The sequence below is a fragment of the Ahaetulla prasina genome, chromosome 1, assembly GCF_028640845.1.
Source record: "Ahaetulla prasina isolate Xishuangbanna chromosome 1, ASM2864084v1, whole genome shotgun sequence".
In the NCBI taxonomy this organism is placed as follows: Eukaryota; Metazoa; Chordata; class Lepidosauria; order Squamata; family Colubridae; genus Ahaetulla; species Ahaetulla prasina.
In genome coordinates this window covers 12,824,520-12,850,300 of record NC_080539.1, presented here as the reverse complement: position 1 = coordinate 12,850,300, position 25,781 = coordinate 12,824,520, and the positions used below count along the sequence as shown (strand labels likewise).

The window sequence follows — 25,781 nt, the reverse complement described above, 5'->3', positions numbered from 1 at the left end:
GTGGCCGGCATGACTCAATGCCAAAGGCACACAGAACGCTGTTACCTTCCCACCAAAGGTGGTCCCTATTTTTTTCTACTTGCATTTTTTATGTCCTTTCGAACTGCTAGGTTGGCAGAAGCTGGGACAAATAACGGGAGCTCACCCCGTTACGCAGCACTAGGGATTCGAACCGCTGAACTGCCGACCTTTCGATCGACAAGCTCAGCGTCTTAGCCACTGAGCCACCACATCCCCTCTGAGTTCCCTACCTTGAGTTATTTCTAAAAATAAAGGCAGGATACAAACAAACAAGCAAGCAAGCAAACAAACAGGCATGACTTCTAATTAAAATTCAGTTCAAAGCCACAAAATATTACGTTCCCTTGAGTTGTCCAGAATTATTCATCAAGTAAGATGGTAGACAAGTTAAAAACAAGGAAGGCCAACGGAAAATGTAGGTGTTGGGAAGTCAAAAAAGTGGCTGACAAAGCGATGCGGTCTGCCTTTATCACGTCAAGATGGAATATAGAAAGTGGCTGGGGACATTCAGTTTGAACTGTAGGAGTGCTGACATACTTGCAAATGTCATCAAGGAAACTTTAAAGAGCTGCACAGATGATGGAACACTGGTTGATCTCTTCGCTTCAAACATCCAAAATGCTAAAATGTCACTTACACAGAGATCCGATGACACCATTTTATGACAGACATAAAAGCAATGCAACCTACCAAACGTGGTACAAGTAGTCCTCAACTTACAACCATTCGTCTAGTGAATGGGTGAAATTACAGCAGCACTGAAAAGAGGTACTTATGACTGTTTTTCTACACTTATGACTGTTGTAGCATCCCCATAGTGATCAGCATTCAGATGCTTGGCAACTGACTCATATTTATGACGGTGGGGTGTCCCGGGGTCATGTGATCGCCTTTTGCGACCTTCTGACCAGCGGGGAAGCCAGATTCGCTTAACAACCGTGTTACTCGTTTAACATCTGCACTGATTCACTTAACAACTGTGGCAAGAAAGGTTGTAAAACGAAGCACTGTCTCGTTTGGGACAGAAATGTTGGGCTCAATTGTGATCATTAGCCAAGGACATCTTGTACCCACCAGGGCTAGGGTTAGGGTTGTAGGTTGTCTAGGTTGCAACTCAGAGAATCCCAGTCAGTTTTTGGATATCCTAATTCCAGAAGTTGTGGTTTATAGCCATTCGTACATGACAAGGTAAGCCATCTCTTTAGGTCATGTTGTTGGCCATCCTGTAATATTTTTTACTAATAACCAAGCTGATCTGCAGTTACGATTTTTCATCTATTTTATCAACTCCTTTTAACTTTGCAAGTAAAGCTGTGGATGTAATAATTGAGCTTTTCTTTTTATCTGCATATTGTAATATAATCCTCCTCAGAACGGAGTCTCATTGGATTAATTGGGATTTCATGCCAGCCTTAGAAAGGTTGAAGGCAGTTATAACGTTGACTGCAAAATTACTATTATTAGGTTAAAAAAAAGTGATTAAAGTTCACTTGGCATAGGTATCTGGTGTTTGTTTAGCTTTTTGCTCTTAGAGAATGTATTTCATGATTTTTTGGGGGAGATTATATAATTTATTAATTTTGTTCTTTCGATGCTCAGCATCTTAGCTTGTTTCTTCCCCCAATTCTGTTGTTTCCTTTCAGTTTGTTTTTGTTACTTCTTTCTTCTTCCCTCACGTGTTACTAGGGAAGGGAATACGGAAAAAAACCAAGGAAACTAGCGGGGAATCCCAGCGCTGCAGGGAGGTTGAAAAACATGCTAGAACAAAGCACTGGCAAGCCATTTCTTCTGTCTGCTTGGGCATCTCCATAGTTATCTGAAACGGCGCACAACTGAAAGGAGGAGGCTTACTTTAGAGAGCTTTTCATATGGACTGGATACTTGAAACTGAAATGGAGAGCAAGGTAGCTATAGTTATAGTTTGGGAGAACCTCTAACTGGGAGGGGCGGGGTGGGGGGTTCAGTTCAGAGAACCCCCAAATCCCACTCGTGGCTGGCCCCGCCCACCCCACCCCGCCCTTCCCAGGAGTCCCCCCACGCGGCCCGTTTTGGATGCTGGTAAGTGCAGGGTGCGTGTGGAGGCTCAGGGGCCTACCGGAAGTTCGGGAAAGCTGGAAATGGGCCCGTTTTCAGCTGCCAGACAGCCTCCAGAGCCTGGGGAGACCGTTTTCGTCCTCCTGGAGGCTCAAGGAAAAATTTGGGAGCCTGGAGAGGGCAAAATCCCACCCACCCCCCCTCGGCACGCCGCCATGGTTCAGAAGACTGACTAGTCCACGCCCACCATAGCCATGCCCACCCAGCAACCGGGCAGAGAACCCCTTGCTAAAATTTTTGAAGCCCACCCCTGGTTATCAGCTAGAAATACTTACTACCAGCAGAGGCTGGAAATACGATGAACCTCTTTGTCTGGCAGCTTTTGAATGTGCATTAATAAAGCAAGCATCAGTAGGTTTTCAGAAGCTCAACAGCTGCATTTTCATACTGAAGAATAGGATGTACAGGTAGTCCTTAACTTATGACCGCAATTGGGAACCAGAATTGCCGTTGCTAACCAAGATGGTGGTTGAGTGACTCACGCCTGATTTTATGAACTTTTTGCTGTGGCTGTTGAGCGAATCACTGCAGTTGTTAAGCGAATCGGGCGGATGTTCGGCTAATTCAGCTTTCCCCATTGACTTTGCTTGTCGGAAGCTAGTTTGGGAAGGTTGTAAATGGGGATCACATGACCCCGGGAAACGGCAATTGTTGTAAATATACGCTAGTTGCCAAGTGCCTGAGTTGGATCACATGACCATGTGGATGCTCTGACAGTCATGAAGGTGAGGATTGCTAGTAAGTCACTTTTTTCAGTGCTGGTGTACCATCAAACGGTCACTAAACGAATAGTCATACATAAAGTGAGGACTATCTGTTTATCAAAATTAGGAATTTTGCTAGAGCAAAAATGTTCTTGATTCCATGTCCCATCATGTTTCTTGGTACCTTGATGACCCACTTTACAAGGTACTAGAGGTAGTCCTCAACTTATGACCACAATTCAGCCCAAAATTTATCTTGTTAAATGAGATATTTGTTAACGGAGTTTTGTTCCATTTTACGACTTTTCTTTGTTAAGTGAATCTGGCTTCTCCATTGTCTTTGCTTGTCAGAAGGTTGCAAAAGGGGATCACATGACTCCGGGACACTGCAACCGTCATAAGTATGAACCAGTTGTCAGCCATCCAAACGTCAATCAAGTGACCATGAGGATATTCCCATGGTCATAAGTGTAAAAAATGGTCCTTTTTCAGTGCTATTGTAACTTTGAATGGTCACTAAATGAAGCGCTGTAGGCCGAGGACTACTTGTAGTCCTTACTGTTTTTAACTAGATCAGGGTGCATTCAGTATAGTAATACTGCTTAGTATTTTGAAAAAAAATGAACAAAATCCAGTTTTATGTCGTTTTGAATGAGTTGTTAGAGTATCATGAGATGGGTGGCTATATATATAGAGAGAAGAGCAACAAAGATGATTAGGGGACTGGAGGCTAAAACATATGAAGAACTGTTGCAGGAACTCAGTATGTCTAGTTTAATGTAAAGAAGGACTAGGGGAGACATGATAGCAGTATTCCAATATCTCAGGGGCTGCCACAAAGAAGAGAGAATCAAACTATTATCCAAAGCACCTGAGGGTAGAACAAGAAGCAATGGGTGGAAACTAATCAAGGAGAGAAGCAACTTAGATCTAAGGAGAAATTTCCTGACAGTTAGAACAACCAATAAGTGGAACAACTTGCCTGCAGAAGTTGTGAATGCTCCAACACTGGAAATTTTTAAGAAAATGTTGGATAACCATCTGTCTGAAATGGTGTAGGGTTTCCTGCCTGGGCAGGGAGTTGGACTAGAAGACCTCCAAGGTCCCTTCCAACTCTGTTATTATGTTATGTTATATTTATACATAAAGGTAAAACTTCCCCTCACACATATGTGCTAGTCGTTCCTGACTCTAGGGGGCGGTGCTCATCTCTGTTTCAAAGCCGAAGAGCCAGCGCTGTCTGAAGACGTCTCTGTGGTCATATGGCCGCCATGACTCAATGCCAAAGGCGCATGGAACGCTGTTACCTTCCCACCAAAGGTGGTCCCTATTTTTTCTACTTGCATTTTTTTAAGTGCTTTCGAACTGCTAGGTTGGCAGAAGCTGGGACAAGTAACGGGAGCTCACCCCGTTACGCGGCACTAGGGATTCAAACCGCGGAACTGCCGACCTTTCGATCGACAAGCTCAGCGTCTGAGCCACTGAGCCACCTTATTTATACATATTTATATATAAATAAAATAAAAGGATTAATCCATTGCCTTAATAACAGTGGCCTTGCTTCAAATGGATTTCTTTTTAAAAAAAAAAAAACACACACAGGCTCTTTTCTCTGTTAAAAGCCTTTTAAAACTTGCCACCAAAGCAAAGATTGCTCTCTCTCTCTCTCTCTTGCCTTTTGTATTCTGTTTGAGAACAAGAGTAATTCAGTTACAAGTTCACTTTTCCCATTAGGCAAGTTACATTTTAATCAGATGTAACGTTTTTCTCAATGCAGAACACAATGGAGTATGAAATGTAACTCGCCCGCATACACAGATAGTGATTTCTGCTCCCTTGCTCTACAGCCATTTCTCTCCCAGTCAGCGTTTATAAATCTTAGAAGACTCCAGTGATGACACTGGAGATTAGATGAGGAGACAGGATGCTTCCCGCTAATCTGTCTCCTTCTCTTCCTTTGTATATTTCTGATTTGCGTGAGGGGAAAAGGACGATGGAAGTTCAAATTAATGTTGGTCACTTTGTGATTGTAAATTAAAACTCTTAATATTATTATTATTATTATTATTATTATTATTATTATTATTATTATTATTATTATTATTATTATTTTAATTTTAATTTTTATACTGCCCTTCTCCCGAAGGACTCAGGGTGGTGAACAGCCAAGTAAAAACAATACAATATATTACAATAAAAACTATTTAAAAAACTTATTCAATATGGCCTAAATTTAGATATAAAATACATAATATAAAATAACCCCATTTAAAACCGAATTAAAAACCCCTATCAAGCCAGTCCTGCTCGGAAGAATAGGTACGTCTTCAGCTCGCGGCGAAAAGTCCGGAGGTCAGGAAGTTGTCGAAGTCCTGGGGGAAGCTCGTTCCAGAGGGTAGGTGCCCCCACAGAGAAGACTCTCCCCCTGGGGGTCGCCAGCTGACACTGTTTGGCTGACGGCACCCTGAGGAGACCCTCTCTATGGGAGCGTACCGGTCGGTGGGAGGCATGTGGTAGCAGAAGGCGGTCCCGAAGATATCCCGGTCCTATGCCATGGAGCGCTTTAAAGGTGATAACCAACAAAGTGCACCCGGAAGACCACAGGTAGCCAGTGCAGCCTGTGCAGGATTGGTGTTATATGGGAGCCACGAGTGGCTCCCTCTATCACCCGCGCAGCTGCATTCTGGACCAACTGAAGCCTCCGGGTGCTCCTCAAGGGGAGCCCCATGTAGAGAGCATTGCACCTCATGTAGAGAGCATTATACACCTCCCCCCCCTGGTCCTTCAGACAATCCCTGTCAGGCTGAATTGGTAGGCAAGAGAGGACCAGGTTAATGGAGGTACACATCGGTGATGGTATTCAGCCGGTTCTATCGGTTCGGGCGAACTGGTAGCGCCAGCTGCAGGAGGCTCCGCCCACTTGCCCAGACATCATCATGTCCCGTTTTTGGATGCTCTGCTCATGTGTGGAAGGCGCTGCGCATGCGCGGAGGTGGCGAGCGAAGTGAGCCTATGCGCACGTCCACACTCATATTTGTGAAGTGGTAGCGAAGTTAAGGGAATACCACCCCTGGTGCACACAGCAAGTTTCTTTCCAATATTTTTTTTTATCTTCAAGCTCAGAATGTTTGTGGGATTCGTCTTTTGTCAAATTCTGGCTGAAGCTGGATTTAAAGAGAGCTTGGAATAATTGTAACTGAACCCTGTGAATTGCAAAGACAGAGGAAGTGTCCTGCAAAAGTTCCTCCAATACATTGATCACTAGATCGCTAGATCGGGGTCTCCAACCTTGGCAACTTTAAGCCTAGCGGACTTCAACTCCCAGAATTCCCCTGCCAGCAAAGCTGGGCAGTTGAATTCTGGGAGTTGAAGTCCGCTAGGCTTAAAGTTGCCAAGGTTGGAGACCCCGTGCTAGATGTTTGAATTATTGTTGTTTGGCTATCTGAATTTCCCAAAATAAAATCAGTACTCAACTCCCTCCTATATTTGGCTTACGTGATGCTAAATCTTGTTCCTAAATAAAATCTAACTCCCTTAAGGTAGGGATCCCATTGTATTTTAGGTACTGTACTGCATTTTTAAGATTTTAGGCTGCCTGCAACAAATCCCACACCTATAGGTGGCCCTTGACTTACGACTGTAATGGAGCGTGGAATTTCCATCGTAAATCCCACAGACTGACCTGATGTTATGACTTGGTTTGTGATGATTGTTAAGTAAACACTGAAGTTGTTAAACAAAAGGAATAGTTAAGCTAATCAATGCATTCCTATGGGTGGTTTTTTTAAAAAAAAATTATTTATTTATTTATTTATATTTCACAATTTATTTGTTGCCCATCTTGTGGTTCAAGGTGATTCTGAAACCAGCCAAAAAGACCAGTTTCTGGCAAAAAAGCCCCATAGTAAATCATGACACATGACCACTGAAAGGAGCCATAAAGTTGAGCTGGTGGCCAGGGGCCCAAAATGGATGCCATTGTCGGAACTTGGAAACCCCAAAAGACCTTTGCGGGGGGGAGGGTCTGTCACAACTCCGAATGATTGCTAAGTCACCAGTCATTAAGTGAGGAATACCTGTAATGGTTCAGGAAAATGGTCTAGAAATGACATTTGTCCTCATCCCAGAGATGTTTTTTCCAAAAATAATTGCTACCAACCTGCCTTCCATTGAGGACCTGTATACTGCACGAATCAAGAAGGGAGCCGTGAAAATATTTGCAGATCCCTCGCATCCTGGACATAAACTGTTTCAACTCCTACCCTCAAAACGACGCTATAGAGCACTGCACAACAGAACAACTAGACACAAGAACAGTTTTTTCCCGAAGGCCATCACTCTGCTAAACAAATAATTCCCTCAACACTGTCAGACTATTTACTGAATCTGCACTACTATTAATCGTTTCATAGTTCCCATCACCAATCTCTTTCCACTTATGACTGTATGACTATAACTTGTTGCTGGCAATCCTTATGATTTATATTGATATATTGATCATCAATTGTGTTGTAAATGTTGTACCTTGATGAAGGTATCTTTTCTTTTATGTACACTGAGAGCATATGCACCAAGACAAATTCCTTGTGTGTCCAATCACACTTGGCCAATAAAAATTCTATTCTATTCTATTCTATTCTATTCTATTCTATTCTATTCTAAAAGGCAACTGGACTTTCTTGTTGTTTTCTTTTCCTTTGAAACATTTCACTTTTCGTGCAAATGTTTCGCTTTTCAGTTCTAACCGAAGTTCTAACAGATCTGAAGCAGCTTCTTGAATGAGAAGTGAAACGCTTTCAAGGAAAACAACAACAACAAAGTCTAGTTGCCTTTTGGAAAATCACCTTTGGGACAACAATGACTTGGATGATTGAGAATATATATGGACTATATAGATATATGGACTATATGGACTATCTATATCCTTATCCTACCTAACAGTCACTCTGAGGTCTACCTAATGCTGTGCATGTTTAGGGCTTAGAAATTGGAAGTCTGAAGTGAGTGAAGAATATTGCGGCTGAACATAGATTAGAGAACAAGAAAGATCTGAGTTAACTTGTGGTTTAGTTTACCCTGTCGTGCTTTACAACGTCTGTAGGCCAAGGGTGTCAAACTCAATTTCATTGAGGGCCGCATCAGAGTTGTGTTTGACTTTGGGGGGCCGGGGTGGGTGTGGCCAGCTCGACGTCACTCATGTCAGGGGCGCCTGTGGCGGCCCGAGCACTTCGCCAGCAAAAACAGCCTGCCGAGGTCCGTTTTTGGCTGCGACGGCCACCTGCAACGCTCTGCCAGCAAAAATGGAGCTCAGAGGGACCGCATGCGGTCCTCCCCGAGCTCCATTTTCACTGGCATAAGCAGCACAGGCTGGTCCTTCATTGTTTCCAGGGTGGCCCCACAGGCCAGATCTAAGCACCCTGAGGGCTGGATCTGCCCCCCCGGCCCCGGCCCCGGCCCTTGAATTTGACACCATTGCTATAGGCAAATATTGACAGTTACAGAAGCTCTTTGTAAAGGGGGGGGGGAAACCCTTAGCATTTCAAGATAAAAAGAGACTTTTCCTTGACATGCTAGTTTTGTCTCAACATCATGCTTGGCACGGAGAGGCGTTCAGTAGTGTGGAAGTCCAATTTGAAGTGGTATAGTCTGGCACAGGCTTAGAAGTGAGATAAATATCTTAATGAATCTTAATGGGTTTCCATTGTCTTTGTTAATAAGATTTCTGCTTCAGGGGCAGGTGGGTTGCCATCTTACCCTCCTGCTTGATTTACGCTTTGTGCACGCAACAGGTTGAGGAGCTCCCAAGGGATTGGTTCAATTGTTGTTATGCACAGATTGTGTTGCCAGGGGCACGCTGGAATTTGGAATGCTGTCTGTTAACACGATCCAACTGCCAGTTAAGAGGGTCCAGATCACACACTAGAAGCTTGACAGAGGATGGGGTGGCAGCAGAGGGATAAAACTGCTGTTTGGCACACCAGGGACATCGCAGCTTCATCAATTATCTGCATTTCCTGAAAGATTTGCCCAAAATCCAGTGTTTTCAAACGCTTTGTGTTGACTCTGGAGAACACAACGGAGAGGCAGTGCTCCAGAGGCAAACAATCACAGATGAGGTGAAGATGTAGCAGTTATTTGAAGGAGGAAGCTAATTGTTTTGGGTTGTTGTTTTTTTTGGTGTGTGAATGAATAAAATATAAAGAAGAATTCACGAATGGGGTTTACAGCAACTTAGCCTCGCTTTCCCTCCCCCCCCCATCTTTTTTACCTTCCTGATTGCTCTGGTGAGTTAAAAGGAGGACAAGACACGGAAAACCCTTACTCAGTGCAGTTTTTCCACTAAATTTCTGCTTCAGAAATTCTGTTAGCTTCCTCAGCTGATAACTGATCAAGAGTTTTGTGTCATAGTCAAATGGCCCCCAAACTCTTGAATAATGCTTTAATTGAGGGGTCTCCAAACTTGGCAGCTTTAAAACCTGTGAGCTTCCACTCCCAAAATTCCTCAGCCAGCCATGGGAATGGAAGTCCTCAAGTCTTAAAGCTGCCCATTCATTCATTCATTTTCTATCGGAGCCCCCTGCTTTAATTTATTTACTGATATTTATTTGTAGTTCATATTTCATAACCACTTATTTCCCTCAGAGGGGACTCTAGAATGGTGTACAACATCATCAATAAAATTAAATGTTAAAATCAGAATAATTTAGGCTTAAAAGTTTTTAAATTAGAAAAACAACAGTATAAAAATTTCAGAAGGTGAAGAATTCTAAGATGGTGGATTAACATAAACAGAGGGATAGAATCAAGATCACGTGAAGTTTAATACCACTTTATAATGCCTTGGTAAGGCCACACTTGGAATATTGCATTCAGTTTTGGTTGCCACGGTGTAAAAAAGATGTTGAGACTCTAGAAAGAGTACAGAGAAGAGCAACAAAGATGATTAGGGGACTGGAGGCTAAAACACATGAAGAACAGTTGCAGGAACTGGGTATGTCTAGTTTAATAAAAATAAAGACTAGGGGAGACATGATAGCAGTGTTCCAATATCTCAGGAGTTGCCACAAAGAAGAGGGAGTCAAGCTATTCTCCAAAGCACCTGAAGGCAGGACAAGAAGCAATGGAAACTAATCAAGGAGAGAAGCAATTTAGAACTAAGGAGAAATTTCCTGACAGTTAGAACAATTAATAAGTGGAACAACTTGCCTGCAGAAGTTGTGAATGCTCCAACACTGGAAGTTTTTAAGAAAAAATTGGATAGCCATTTGTCTGAAGTGGTGTAGGGTTTCCTGCCCAAGAAGGGGGTTGGACTAGAAGACCTCCAAGGTCCCTTCCAACTGTTCTATTCTATTCTATTCTATTCTATTCTATTCTATTCTATTCTATTCTATGCTATTCTATTCTAACAGTTGTTAAAATACAGGATCTCATGGGGACAATCAGTCCTATGGTTGTGTAGGATTCTGTGTCCACTATGCAAGGCTACACAGCCACGTTTTGACCCCCATTGTGGAAGCACAAACGATTGGGGGCTTTTTTGACCCAAGTAATATGTTCTTTCATGTAATATGTTGAAGGGAAAACCACGTATCTTCGTTGAGGTTTGCATCTGATTCCAAAAACATGTCTGTCTTCAAAATGACATTAGGTTTGAGGGAATCAGGTAGGGCTATAGGTTGGCCATTTTGTTGAAAGGCCAAAATTAAAGTTGCAGGCCTTTCCTTTCCTTATAAAATAAAAATAAATTGGCATCGGCATTACTATTCCTTACCCAAAGTTGGATTCTTTCCCTGTTTCCATTGCTAGTAAAATCCAAAGGTGTACACTTACGCTGTTTCCTCTAAAATAAGACCTCCCCGGATAATAAGCCCAATTGGGCTTTTGAGTGCATGTGCTAAAATAACTCCTCCCCCCCGAAAACAAGCCCTCCCCAAACATATTTAAATGCATGTGCAGCCGGTCCCTGCCACTTCCTCTGGTTAGGGTTAGGGAGACAGAGCTGGAAATCAGATAAGACAGCAAGAGGAGCCCCGTCTTGTTCCACGCGCCCCAAAATAATAAGCCCTCCCCCAAAAATAAACCCTCCTTGAAAATATTTAAACGCATGTGCAGCCGGTCCCCGCCATTTCCTCTGGTTAGGGTTAGGGAGACAGAGCTGGAAATCAGATAAGACAGTAAGAAAAGCCCTGTCTTGCTTCACGTGGCCAAAGTAATAAGACCTCCCCCCGAAAATAAGGCCAAGCGCTTATTTCGGGGTTCAAAAAAATATAAGACAGGGTCTTGTTTTCAGAAAAACACGGTAGTGTTTTTTTCATTGACCTTGCTTATTGTGTCCCGGGGTCACAAGGGGATCACATGACCCCGGGACACGGCAACCGTCCTCAATACATGTCGATTGTCACGTGTCTGCATTTTGATCGTGGGACCATGGGGATGTTACAGTGGGCTGTAAGTATGAGCAATGGTCCAAAGTCACTTTTTTTCAGTGCCGTTGTAACTTCAAGCGGTCACTAAACGAACCGTCGTAGGTTGAGGACCACCTGTTGCAGCTTGTAGACGTAAGGTCACAGTTGATGATTGTTAGCTGAAGGAAGGGAGTGACATCTACTTCGACTTGCCACGATGGGAAGGACAGCCGTAGGAGCAAATAATTTGTATTCTCTCACAAAGGGGAACAGGTACACCACCACAATTGAACGGTCTTTTCAAGAAAACAGAGGGAATGCCACGGTGGGATTTAATTTCGTGCGTTATTTTTGAATCAAAGAGCTGCTTTCCGGAACAATTTCCTGCCTTTGAATGGCTGTCCAAGCATTAATAGGTTGTTGCTGTGCGTTTCCTTGTCATTTCTAATATTTCTTTGACCAAAACTGTTGAAGCAAAGGATTTTTTTTTAAAAAAAAAAATCTTTTTCATTTTTACTCTTTTACCTTCCTTCATAAAAGAATGCCTCTTCTTTCTCTTTTGCTTTTTGGTTCCTCTTGAGGTGACGCATATCAAATTGATCATTGAGGTGGGGGAGGGGGAAAAAGAGTCTTTTAAAAAATGTAGAATAATTGCTGCCTTTTCCTCCATTTCCTCTTAGGTTTCTATGTGTGGCTGGGTATGTCGAGTATGTGTGTGTGTGTGTGTGTTGTGTATCCACACTTTGGTAAAACATCAAATGTTTGGCTCCGTATTATATCAAAGCTCAGTATGAAAAAAGGGTCCCTGACAGGCCTCCAAATGGTTTAGTTACAAGGCTGCTTGAGCCAGCTCTTATTTGTAAATGACAATTTTCTACAGCAAAATATATGCTTAGACTTCAGTTGTCGAGCCGTGGATGGCAGCCAGGAGAGGAATAATTGAATTTTAATGCCGCTCGGTTTTTAAGGTGATTTTATTTTAAAAAGGAGCGAATTAAAGTCACCGGAAGATGGTTGGGGAAGAGGTGTTTGGTGGGGCAGGGAAGAGAAGAAGGGAGACGACATCGCGAGCCAACTTTTAACAGCGTTTGAAATTGGACGGTGTTTCATTTGTTCCATGCTCAGTCTGGCTTTCTTTTGTGGGTGAGGCTAGTCATCGTAGCCCAAGTCAGCGCAGACCTTAAAAAGTTGGAAGTTTTTGCTTTTAATGTGTCTGCATCCAGGCATATGATTCGTCTTTGGCTACAAAGAGATGCCTGCCAGCATTCCTTAAAAATCAGTGTTTCTTCCTAGAGTGAAAAGAAAAATAGTAATGTTTGAGTGATCAGAAGGTTTGGGGGCTTGAGGCTTTACGGGCTATGGATTTTGACTTTTCCCATCAGTCACATGTATGTAGAGGTTGGCTCTGATCCTTCTTTTTCTACAGGCCTGTGAGCGTTAGCGCCGAGCAAACTTTCTATAACAAATTGACCCAAGTCTTCATGCATCTCAAGGCCCCTGAACTGAAGATGCATAACCTTCAAGTGTCCTGTTGATCTGCATAGGGGTGGGTGGATGGGTGGATGGATGGATGGGTGGATGGATAGATAAGGGAAATGCTAGCAACATACCGTAGTTTACTTAGACTTCAATAAGGCATTTGACAGAGTAGACCACAGCCTGCTTCTTCATAAGATAGAAAAATGTGGGATAGACAGTATCACCACCAGATGGATTTGCAACTGGCTGACTAACCACATCCAGCGGGCAAAAATTGTGGAAATTGAAAAACAAAATCCCTATTGTTTACTGTAAAAACACTGGAAGTTTTTAAGAAAAGATTGGATAACCCTTTGTCTGAAATGGTATAGGGTTTCCTGCTTGAGTAGGGGGTTGGACTAGAAGACCTCCAAGGTCCCTTCCAACTCTGTTATTCTATTTTGTTCCGTTCTGAATGAACAAACGAACAAATGAATACAGGTAGTCTTCATTTAGCATCTGACCTGCATAGCGACCATTTTGGTTACAACGATGCTGAACACTTTGTGACCAGTCCTTGCATTTATGCCCTTTGCAGGACTGTAAACAAAGGAAAAATGGGAGTAAAATTGTAAAATTGGGATGTTTCACTTAGCAATTGCTTCACTTACTAAACATTGCTGATCCCCAATGTGGATGCTAAATGAGAACTACCTATACGTACAAATATACATGCATACTTTCAAGTTGCACATGAAACCACAAAAAAGTTTGGATTTATCTTGGCTAGAATATCAGTTGTAGGACAGGCATGGACCAGTTTCAGCTGTATGTGGTTTTCTATGTCCCCTTTTTTCCCTGCCAGCAAGTGGGTTAAGCACATCTAGATATATAATCTTCAAGAGGAAAAGGCAGCTGCATTTTGATTCAAAGAGCCAAAGTCAGATGGTGACTACAGCTGCAGCTTGGGTACCCTCGTATTGGTGGGCAAGATGTGTTGCAATTTCCTTGCTTTTCAAAAATTGATAAGTATCTGGGTTTCACCTGTATCTGCCAGGAACTTACAACTTCCTTCTGATAAACAATTTTCTTCTGCGTCATCTTGGTTATGTCAGCAGCTTTCTGATAAATGTGTTTCAATTTTCCTTGGCTTTGTGGTAAATTCTTTCTCCTTTGCTCCAAAGTAGAATATAGAACTGAGTCTATGTAGAGAAAAAATAAATAAATCTGGAATTCAGCCGAAGATGCTGCTTTAATAACAACGTCTTTACCTTATCTACTGTTGAAAGAGACAGACAGTCCTTGACTTGCTTATTGATTGTTTGAAGTTATGACCTATCTCAGGGGTCTGCAAACTTGGCCCTTTTAAGACTTGTGGACTTCAACTCCCAGAGTTCCTCAGCCAGCTTTACTGGCTGAGGAACTCTGGGAGTTGAAGTCCATAAGTCTTAAAAGAGCCAAGTTTGCAGACCCCTGACCTATCTGAAAAAAGTGAGCTACAACTTGGTTAACAGTTATTGGTGGTCCTTAACCTCCAACAGTTCATTTAGCGACTGTTCAGAGTTACAACAGCATTGAAAATAGTGACTTATAAGCTGTTTTTTCACACTTACGACTGTTGCAGCATCTCCAGGGTCATGTAATCAAAATTCAGACACTTGGCAACTGACTCATATTTCTGACGGTTGCAGTGTCCCGGGGTCATTTGATCACCTTTTTGCAACCTTCTGACAAGCAAAGTCAATGGGGAAGCCAGAGTCATTTAACAAAAGATATTACTACCGTGTTTTCCCGAAAATAAGACTTATATATCTTATATATTTTTTGCCACTAAAAAAGGCACCAGGTCTTATTTTCGGGGGATGTCATCCACTGACTAACCTCATTTGTGCGCATCACCCTCGGCCTCCTTTTCGCTGTCAGAGGCCTTCAGGAACTACTTCTGCGGCTGGCAAGGCTTTCCTGAAGGTTTCTGCAGCTGATAACAGCTCTGGATCCATCTGGAGCTTTGTTATCCACTACAGAGGCCTTCAGGAAAGCCTTGCCAGCCTTCCCGGCTGCAGAAAAAATGGTCCGGTGAGGCAGGTGTCGGGGTGCTGGCTACAGCTGTCCAAAGGTACCGTATTTTTCGGAGTATAAGATGCACCGTAGTATAAGACGCACCTTAGTTTTTGGGGAGGAAAATAAGAAAAAAGCTGATTGGCAGGTGGATGGGCCTCCCGGAATACCCGCAATCAGCTGTTCCCAGAGGGGAATTTTAGCAACAGGTTCCTTGGTTGTAAGCTCTGTGCCTTGCTTTTTTTTTTTTTTTGCCTCTGAAACTCTGTTTCAGAAAAAACTTTTTTCTGCCTCTGAAAGCCTCCGAAAAAGAGTTTCAGAAAAAATGCCCCTGAAGCTCCGTTTGGGGGCTTCTTTTCTGAAGCTCCGTTTGGGGCTTTTTTTAAAAAGCTCTGTTAAGCTCAGTTTGGGGGCTTCTTTTCTGAAGCTTCATTTCTGATGCTTTTTTCAGCCTCTGAAACCTCCGTTTGAGAAGCTGGGCGGGGATACATTCAGAGTATAAGACATACCCAGATTTTCACCCTCTTTTGGGGGGAAAAGTACGTCTTATACTCCGAAAAATACGGTAAGTAGTAGGGCAGCTCCGTCACCCGCATCCCCACCCTAGCTTAATTTTTACCTGTGCATTCTGGAGTGGGTAGGATCTCAATTAGGGCTTATTGGGGGAGTAGGGCTTACATTGGGCGCACGTGTAAAAACTCAAGCTAGGACTTAATTTCAAGTAGGTTGTATTTTTGGGGAAACAGGGTAACTTAGCAACTGCAATTATTCACTTTACAATTGTGACAAGAAATGTCGTAAAATGGGGGAAAATTCATTTTAACAAATGTTTCGCTTAACAACAAAATTTTGGCCTCGGTTGTGGTCTTAATTTGAGGACTGCCTATAGCTTGTGTGTTATACATCTTTTGATCCACCCTTCAACTGGAAATAGGATTGCAGCTTCAGTGGTTAACCATCCTGTTAACTATATGAAATCTATAAAACTTTGCATTAAAAAAGCCAGCCTCGAAGACATCACATGTTTTAAGGTCATGCATATCCATTTTTATGTTATAACTGTCACCATTTTGGAAAAGGCAATCACTTTTATACGGGAGTGAAGGTAGAAGGCCTCTGCTAAGATGGTTCATATTATCTGCAATCCCAAAGGAGCTTTTTCAGGAGGCAACTGGATTTTCTTGTTTTTATTTCTTCTGAAGATGTTTCGCTTCTCCTCCAAGAAGCTTCTTCAGCTCTGACTGGATGACGGGGAATGGAGGGATTTATACTCCTTGCATACAGCTGGTCATTGACAGTCTTTTTAGAGAAGCGTTGAGGCCACTTGGAGGTTTGTCTGTGTCTTTAGGGTCACCTGAGTAATGCAAATGGGTGTGGAGGCTTCTTGGCTGCAAGAAGTGGTCCCTTCACTGTTGAAGACAGGCACAGGCTGTTGGAGGTGAGTCTGTGTTGCCTGCATTGTGGTCAGAGTTGAAGAAGCTTCTTGGATGAGAAGCAAAACGTCTTTAAAAGAAAAGAAAAAAAGAACTAGGGCAGAAAGCATCTTGCAGCCAAGAAGGCTCCAGACCTATTTGCACTACTCAGATGACCGTGAGGACACAGATAAACTTCCAAGTGCTTCAACAACCTCTCAAAGGATGCAAATGACCAGCTGTATACAAGGAATATAGATCCTTCCTTTCCCCATCATCCAGTCAGAGCTGAAGAAGCTGCTTGGATGAGAAGCGAAACACCTTCAAAAGGGGAAAAAAACCCAAGAAAGTCCAGTTGCCTCTTGAAAAAGCACCTTTGGGACAACCATGACCTGGATGACTGAGAATCTCCCTAAATTATTATCTACAACCCTTAATGGATACTCATATTTAAACATTAATATATTCTGAATCATTGCCTCGTTTAATCAAGCATAGATTTGGGTATTTGTTTACTTTTTAGTGCATTGATTAATTTTTCTAATTGATTGGTTGCAGATCTGTCCTGTTCTAATTCAGAACCACTGTAATTTGGAATCTCAGCTGTCTTAAAAATGTGTTATGTTATCCTTTGGGGGATGGTCTCACAGGAACAATTCGCAATTTGTTTGTCAATGAATTATGAGATACTTTCCTCTTTCAACTGCACACGTGTGGGTGCCCAATTGCAATTTGCCTCTAAAGAGGAAGGAGATAAATCTTAAAAGATGTAAAAAGTGAGGCAACATTCTTTCTGTTCTGCCCCTCCTTAATGATTGCAAATGAAACAGGTGGGTTTCAAAATACCTCTATTTTGGGGGAGTTGTAAATTTCTGGAGATTTAATGCACAGTTGATTAAAGCTGATAGTGTTGAAAAATTGTCTCGGTACACATTCCACATTTGATAGGGAAGGATACTTTTTGAAGTTTGATAACAGATGTGATCCCTGGCTAAAATGGTGTCAGGAGGCAATGTGCGGGTCTGGAAAGCTAACCCAGGAAAGATTATTATTCAGACAACTCCCTGCCTATATTCCCTGAAAATAAGACCGGGTCTTATATTAATTTTTGCTCCAAAAGATGTATTAGGGCTTATTTTCTGGTTAGGGCTTATTTAGGGGGAAATACGGTACTAAACGCACCCATCTGGCTGACAATCGTAACTGGGGCTTATTTTTGGGGAGCTAGGGCTTATATTAGGAGCATCCTGAAAACTCATGCTAGGACTTATTTTCCAATTGGGTCTTATATTCGGGGAACCAGGATAAATACAAGTTAGGATCCTAATTGAGCCTGTAATTTTGGTCTTAAGTCATGATATTCATAAAGCCATCACCATGTGATCATGCCCAATGTTATGACCTTTTTTGCAGTGGTCATTAAGCAAATGCTGCGTTAAGTGAATCTCATGGTCATTAAGCAAACCCATTTTCACTCTGGAGTGGGTTTTGCCAGAAAACAAAAATTAATACTGTTTACTAGAGCCAGTTTGATCTAGTGGTTAACCACCAGGCTAGAAAGCGGGAGTCCGTGAGTTCTAGTGCCGCTTTAGGCATGAAAGCCAGTTGGGTGACTTTGGGCCAATCCCCAGGAGAAGGTGAGTTCTAGTCCCGCCTTTAGCCATGAAAGCCATCTTGGTGACTATGGACCAATCTCTCTCTCTCTGTCTCTCTCAATCCAACCCACCTCACAGGGTTATTGTAGGAAAAATAGGAAGAAGGTATGCTGGATATGTTCGCTGCCTTGAGTTGTTTATAAAATAATAAAGGCGGGATACAAAAATAAATAAAATAAAACAAAAAATGAAAATGAAAATGGGGCATTAAAAATGAGTAAATGAGGGCCATTGCAAAGCACTCAAAATGCGATTAGGTTGTGTTTGTGTGATGCTGGAACGTTGAATCTGGGTCATAAATCCCCTGTTAAAAGCCCATAGTAACTTTGAACAGTTGCTAAGTGACTAGTCATAAGTCAAGGGCTACTTGCAGGAATCCTTTATAGACTTTCCAATTGAAGAGAGCCACTGGGTCTTCCAGAACGGATCAAGCACATAGGGCTCCAAAGGGCCAGTTCCAACAAGTCTTGAGAGACACATCTACCAGAGAACTGATCAAGGGAGTGATGTTGCCACTGGTGTTCAGGTTACATTCTTAATCTTATGGTAAAAGTCAAACACATGGATGCTGAGTATGATAGAGATCCAACCTAGAACTAAGGAGAAGTTTCCTGACAGTTAAAACCGTTAATCAGTGGAACGGTTTGCCTCCAGAAGTTGCTGGTGCTCCATCACTGGTGTTTTTAAGAAGAGATTGGACAACCATTTGTCTGAAATGGTATAGAGTTTCCTGCCTGAGCAAGGGGTTGGACTAGAAGACCTTTGAGGTCCCTTCCAACTCTCTTATTCTGTTTAGGATGCTCACCACTCATTTTAGTAAGAGTGGAATCTTTTTGTGGATTAAGCACATTGAGAGCCTTCATTCACAAGTGGATAAAATGCTAACGTGTCCTCGGTACACTAACTAAAGGGTGGGGAAGGCTCCCCCAAGACCAAGCCCAAACCAGTTGTTGTGCACCATTCAAGTTTTCCAAGGGCACCGAGGGTGCTTCCTGTCCAATGGTCTAGATCTAGGAGTCCTCCTTAGTTGAAGATTTGAAAGTTCTTTGCCGGAGTATCATCCATCCAAGCTAAAATCTTCTAGCAATAGTACTATTTCCAGGCATAAGTATAATGTTTTCATTGTCGGCTTTGCCTCCTGCTTGCTTCGTACCTCCCACTCTGAACTGGCTAAGCCACAATTGAGACACTCTCACTAAAGCTACTTTTTAATTGATCCTCAGAGAGTAAAGGAGCACTCCTTCATGCGGTGCAAGTCACAACACATTTGCCGCTGTGACCGAAAGACACTCCAGGTTGCTTTCAACACCTTTTAAGGTTTTCCTGCAAACCTTGAACGGTTTGGGCCATTGTTCTTCCTACTCAGCCCTGTGTTCGGCCCGCCCTTCCTCTCAGAAATACTTTGAAAGCCAAAAGGGTTTTGGGCACAGGTGTAGGAGTGTGTGTGTGTGTGTGTGTGTAAAATCTCCATGCTGGCATCGGTTTTAAGTCTGCTTCTGTGCAGAGCAATAATTCAGAAATGTCTAAAATAGCATCCCTCAGATCCTGGCACACCTGTCAGACTATACCATCCATAGCCTTTGTTGTGGTCTGCCAGCAGCCTGCAGACCTGGCAGCGGAGTTAGACAGTGAGGAGGCTGGGGAGGATAATGGTCCAGTCCTGGAGTCAGGGGAAGGCCCGGATGAGGGCTCTGCGTCGGAGGCAGAGATGGGGTCAGGGCCATCTGGGTGTGATGCGTGGACCCCTGAGCTTCCAGAGGCGGACAGTAGAGAGGCAGATGAACAGGAGGAGGAGCCTGTTCCTAGTGCACACATGCAAAGAGTTGCCAGAAGGCAAGAGCAGCTGAAGCAAAAAGGACAACTCGGGAGTAAGGCCAGAAGATGATTGGCCACTCCCATAAGGCTTAAAAGAGCAGCAAAGAGCTGTTGGGTTTTTTGTAGAAAAGCAATGTTGATTCCATTGCTGCTTGTCAGCATCTCTTGAACTTTGTGGGGGTTTTGCCAAGAAAAGCCTTTGGCAGGTTGCCAAAGACATCAGAGGTTGGTGATAAGGCTGAAAGACTGTTTATGAAGATTTTGTTTTGGACTAAGTTGAGGATGAATTAATTCTTAGCTGTTTTAATAAAATAAGTCTGTTCAGGACTAATTATGTTTGGTAATCACTACTAGGGCCTCGGTCACAACAGCCTTAGCCACTACAGGTAGTCACAGCAGTTCTGTTTCGTGTCCATTTGGAGTTAATAATGGCACTGAAAAAAAGTGACCTATGACCGCTATTCAACCGTTGCAGCAATGCCATAGTCATGTGATCAAAATCCAGGCCCTTGCTAACTGGCTCCTATTTATTCAGTGTTCTGGGGTCATGCGGTCTTCTTTTGCAACCTTCTCATGAACAAAGTCAATGGCGGAAGCTGATTCAGTTAACAACTGAAAGGATTCACTTAACGGTGGCTAGAAAGGTCATAAGAATGATGGAAGCTGTAGAGATCTACAGGTTAGGGAGATGTCATGGCAGGTGTAAATGACCTTGGGAGATAGGAGGAAGAGCCACAGACCAGACAATGTTCGGATAAGAGGTAGTTGAGTCTTCAGAAGGAATGGGGGCATGGCAGACATCTCAGAAGGGACCCGCCCTAGTCTCTTGGACTGTAAAGGTGAGGTGGGGGGAAGAGATGTACTTTCAGTCTTGCAAGATTCTGTTAAGGTAACCTTGCGATAAAAATAGAGCTAGTATTTTGGGGGGTGCGTCTTGTTTGGACTTTCCCACAAGGCAAGTCCAAACTGCTGTTCTAGACCTTGGGAGAGAGCACTGTTGAAGAGGTTGTAGAAAAAATGCTTTTAAAATGTTCTAACGATCCCAGCTGAGCTGCCCAATCATCAGAGCCTTTTTTTTTTACTTTTAAAAGCATTTTTTCCGCCAAAGAAAAAATGCTTTTAAAAGTAAACAAACAAACAAACCTGTGATCGCGCGGCTCAGCTGGGCACGTGGGGGCGGGAGGGAGTTTTGCTACCGGTTCTCTGAACCACCCGCCGCCATCGCTACCGGATCGGGCGATCCGGTCCAAACCGGGAGCATTTCACCCCTGCTATAAAGGCTGAGCAGGGAGACAGCTGGGTGTAGTGGTGATGGACTGAGAAGGCAGGTGGTTTATGATCCTTTATGGAAATAAAGCCTGAACTCCCTATGGCAGAAATCCCCCAACCTCAGCCATGTTAAGACTTGTGGACTTCAACTCCCAGAATTCCTTAGCCAGAGTTTTGAAGTCCACAAGTCTTAAAAGTTGTCAAGGCGAACAGAAAGAGATACTGTTCTTCTAGCATTAAAACTGGGGAAGTGGGGAAAAGTGGAGTAGTGAGCCGTGAGACCTACTCTTGGAGTGCTTATGTCTAGTTTAATGAAAGGAAGGACGAGGGGGTGATCTGATAGCAGTCTTCAAATATCTCAGGGGTTGCCACAAAGAAGAGGGAGTCAAGCTATTCTCCAAAGCACCTGAGGGAAGGACAAGAGGCAGTTGGGCGGGGCATAGCTTGGTGGATGTGGCAGGGAACGGATAGTGCAAAATCCCCATTTCCTCCTGATCAGCCGGGACTCGGAAGACAGAGAATAGATGGGGGCGGGGCCAGTCACAGGTGGTATTTACCGGTTCTTTGAACTACTCAAAATTTCCGCTACCGGTTCTCCAGAACTGGTCAGAACCTGCTGAATACCACCTCTGGGGATTGGAATGCCCAAATCTTACCATCAAAGACTGTTAACCAAAGAGTATCTCTTTGAATTGAATGTCCTAAATCAAAGGTGGGCAACTGGCACCTTTAGGGCCTCTGGACTGTTAACTCCCAGAATTCCTGAGGTAGCCTTAGGAATTCTGACTTAGGAATTCTGGGAATTGACTTAGGAATTCTGGGAATTGAAGTCCACAGCTCGTAACAGGGCCACAGTTGCTCATCCCTATCCTATATATTCCTTTTCCGCAGATGGGATGAATGGTTGTTAATGGGATTAAGCATAGCCTTGGAAAAATATACCTATTTTTGCAGACCTTGTTTAGGGATAATCTGAAATTATCCCTAAAATTAAGGGGCCGGATAGCTCAGGCTGGTAAGGCCTGTTATTAAGAACACAAAGCCTGCAATTACTGCAGGTTCAAGCCCGGCCCAAGGTTGACTCAGCCTTCCATCCTTTATAAGGTAGGTAAAATGAGGACCCAGATTGTTGGGGGGGCAATAAGTTGACTTTGTAAAAATATACAAATAGAATGAGACTATTGCCTTATACACTGTAAGCCGCCCTGAGTCTTCGGAGAAGGGCGGGGTATAAATGTAAACAAAAAAAAACAAAAAACCCTTTCCCCTCTTTTTTTAACTTTTTTTTTTTTTTTTTTACAGATGGTCACAAGAACAAAGAAAATATTTGTAGGTGGATTATCAGCTAATACAGTAGTGGAAGACGTAAAGCAGTACTTTGAACAGTTTGGCAAGGTAAGATCTGATGGGGTTGAACACAACACACTTCTTCTTTTTTATTAATGACTTTTTATGACCTGGACTCCTTGGCAGCTGGTTCTTTCAGAATTAATTCGTGTATCTCTGTGAGGGCCTGTGCGTCAGACTTGTATCTGGTTATGTCTTAAGATGTGCCCACGTCAAGCACACCGATGTGATCATTTCCCGTGATTTAAGATTCTTATGTCAGTGGCCTTAGTGGTAAAGTGGGCCTTTGTCCATACAGAGATGTGTATATATGTACAGGACACTTCTAATTTTACACGGGAGAAAACCAGAACAACCAAAGACCTACATACAAACACCCGTGAAAACCTCAGAAAACAAATATATATATATATATACATACACATCTCTGTATGGACAAAGGCCCACTTTACCACTAAGGCCACTGACATCTATATGTTTTCTGAGGTTTTCGTGGGTGTTTGTATTTAGGTCTTTAGTTATACGGGTTGTCTCCTGCGTAAAATTGGAAGTGTCTTGGCGATGTTTCGACGAAGTCTCATTCATCGAAACCCCCTGCAACTCAGACTAATCTGAGCACAACCAAGCCCCCACCCAAACAGGACACACCCCCAGCCAATCAGAGCACAAAAAAAACCCCAGCCAATCAGAACACAGCCAAGCTCCCACCCAATCAGTTCAAATCCCCACTAGCAGTTAAAAGAAAGAAACAGCTGCGATCACACATTGCTCCTAGAAGCACGAAGCTGAAGCCTGAAGATGACGAATGAGACTTCGTCGAAACGTTGCCAAGACACTTCCAATTTTACGCGGGAGACAACCCGTATAACCAAAGACCTACATATATCTATATATATATATGCACCCCCTGTGTGAACCTGGGGCTTCGCTGCCCATCTCTCAGTCTTGACCCTGACCTTCTGAAACCTTTGCACACAACTCTGCCCTCTGCAAATACCCAATGTCTCCACCTTTTGAATTTCCTGGCTTTTATTCATGTGAAGTTGGTGACTTAAGTACATCACCGGCATGGTCGGTGGCTGCAAATTACTCTTAAGGTACGCTTGGTTTTGGTACTCTTATATATATAGAATTGAATTTCCTTCTGTGGTTTTTCTTTCAAGGGATAATATTACACTGCATATCAGACAGATGGACGGGCGTACGTATCTCCTCGTATCCTATTGTTTCACTAGCTCCATTGGAGATGCTGTTCCTCAGAGAAATCTGATATTTTCTTCTTTTCTGGCGATCTTATCCAACAGACCTCAGGTTCAACTGATAAGGCTGCATAGGTTATGTTGCAACCTTTTCCTTCTTTCATTTTTAAGGCGTGCAATAGCTGCTGATAAAACGGTATAATAATATATCTTGATGCCCTGCCTCCTTTGAACAGTTCTAACAAAACCCAAAACAATAAGAGGCCAGTTAATGGGCATTTCTCCAGCTTTTGTCCACTCGGGTTGGAGTCCTTTCCCGTGTTTGTCAGAGGCGATGGATTTCGAGGCTGCTTTCCTATATGACCGAAGAACAATTGCATTTTGATGATGTCCGTGTGCCAAAAGTTGGAGACCACATCAATAGCTATTTTCTAGATCAGAGTTTTTTCTAACTTGGTAACTTTAAGATCTGTTGTTGTGACCCAGGCCCAAGTAGGTAGTAGTAGGCGCAATCAGTTCAAAAACAAACAGACTTTATTAGAACAGCTGAGAATTAACTCATTCTTAGCGTCATCCAAACTAAATCAAAACAAATTCTTCATAACACAATTCTTCACTTTTATCACCAACCTTGGTCTAATTAGGCAAACTGCCAAAGGCTTTTCTTGGCAAAAGTTCAAAAGCAGAAAATGCCAACAAGAAATAAATGCAGCAAGTCAAGGAGCAAGTCTATCAAAGTTGTTTTCCGACAAAGAGTCCAAAAACCGTTGTTGCTCTTTTAAGCCTTATGGGAGGGGCCAATCATCTCTTGGCCCTACTTCTGAATCGTCCTCTTAGCTTTAGCTGCTCTTGCCTTTTGGCAGCTCTTCTCATGCGTGCACTAAGAACAGGCACCTCCTGTTCCTCTGCCTCACTACTGTCAGTCTCTGGAGGCTCCGCACATCACTCTCAGAAGGCCCTGGCTCCATCTCTGCCTCTGAGGCAGAGCCCTCATCCGGGCCTTCCCCAGCCTCCGGGACTGGCCCATGTTCTTCCTCAGCCTCCTCACTGTCCGACTCCGTTGCCAGCTCCGCAGGCTGCTGGCGGACCACAACATCTGTAACACTTCAACTCTCAAGACATCTGGCTGGGGATCCTGGGAGTTGAATTCCCCACATCTTAAAGTTGCCAAAGTTGAAGAACACTGGTCTACTACATGTGTCTCCAATTTGGTCCTTCAGGTCTTCCAAAGATGCAACCCCATTGTTTCTGTAATTGAGTCCCACCTCCTGTCTGCTGGTTCGACTCCCTTTTCTACATTTGACAGTATGATAGATTTCTACAGAGAAATTGTATTTTACATTCCATCATGGTTTTGGCATGGCTCACGTTAAACGCATTGGGGCTTGTGCAGGAAATTGTTGTAATATTTGCTCCGTATTATTGGAATGGTAAGGTGGTAGCATTTTGGATGGATAGTGCTGAACCACCCTTGATTTCAGCCCCCCCCCCAAAATGGAGGGAGGAACATCAACATTACGAAGGGCCACTTCATTCTACGAATATTAATTTGCAGGTAGTCCTCAACTTACAACCGCAACTGGAACCGAATTTCAGGTTAAGTGAGTTTCGCCTGAATTTATGATCTTTTTTTGCCAAGGTTATTAAGCAATTATTTGAGTTGTTAAGTGAACCACACGGTTATTAAGCAAATCCAGCTTTCCCCATTAACTTTTGCCTGTTGGAAGCCAGCTGGGAAGGTTACAAATGGCGATCACATGACCCTGGGACAATGTAACCGTGTAAATTTGTGCTGGTTGCCAAGCACCCAAATTTTGATCACGTGACTGTGATCAGGGCTGCAACGACTAGTAAGTGTAAGCGCCGGTCATACCGTCACTTTTTTCCAGTATTGTAACTTTTGAATGGTTGCTAAACAAATGGTTGTAAGTCGAGGACTAGCTGTTTTGTCAGCTATGAGTTGGTCAGTACCTGTGACACAGAAGTGCCATCAATCCGGCCTTAGACTTTCCAGTCTGCACTTCAGTGTTGGGTTTCTACTGGTTCGCCCCAGTTTGGGCAAACCAGTAGTGGCGCTGGTAGAAGGCTCCGCCCACCTGCCTGGACATCATTACAGATGCTCTGCGCATGCGCAGAAGGGCCGCACACGAATGAAGCAACCGTGCACGCGCGCTCACAGTTCCAAACCAGTGGCAAAGATAAGTAGAACCCACTACTGGTAACCACTTGTGAGTTGATCACCCATTTCCGTGATATTTTTTTTTACCAAAGAAGCTTCTGTATGTGGACGCAGTCTCGGAAAGCCTTGTTTTGAATCTCCCTTTTTGTTTGCGGCGGGGGGGAA

At 43.3% G+C, this 25,781-nt stretch overlaps 1 protein-coding gene across 13 annotated transcripts in view; it reads left to right on the top strand.

Annotated features, from left to right (window-relative positions):
* MSI2 (musashi RNA binding protein 2) overlaps positions 1 to 25,781 on the top strand; it is a 689,043-nt gene that overhangs the window by 185,898 nt on the left and 477,364 nt on the right. For all 13 annotated transcript variants that reach the window (XM_058164225.1, XM_058164223.1, XM_058164221.1 and 10 more), the window contains exon 6: positions 22,194 to 22,286. In XM_058164225.1, coding sequence (XP_058020208.1) covers positions 22,194 to 22,286 — 93 coding nt within the window. The remainder of the gene's footprint in view (positions 1 to 22,193; positions 22,287 to 25,781) is intronic.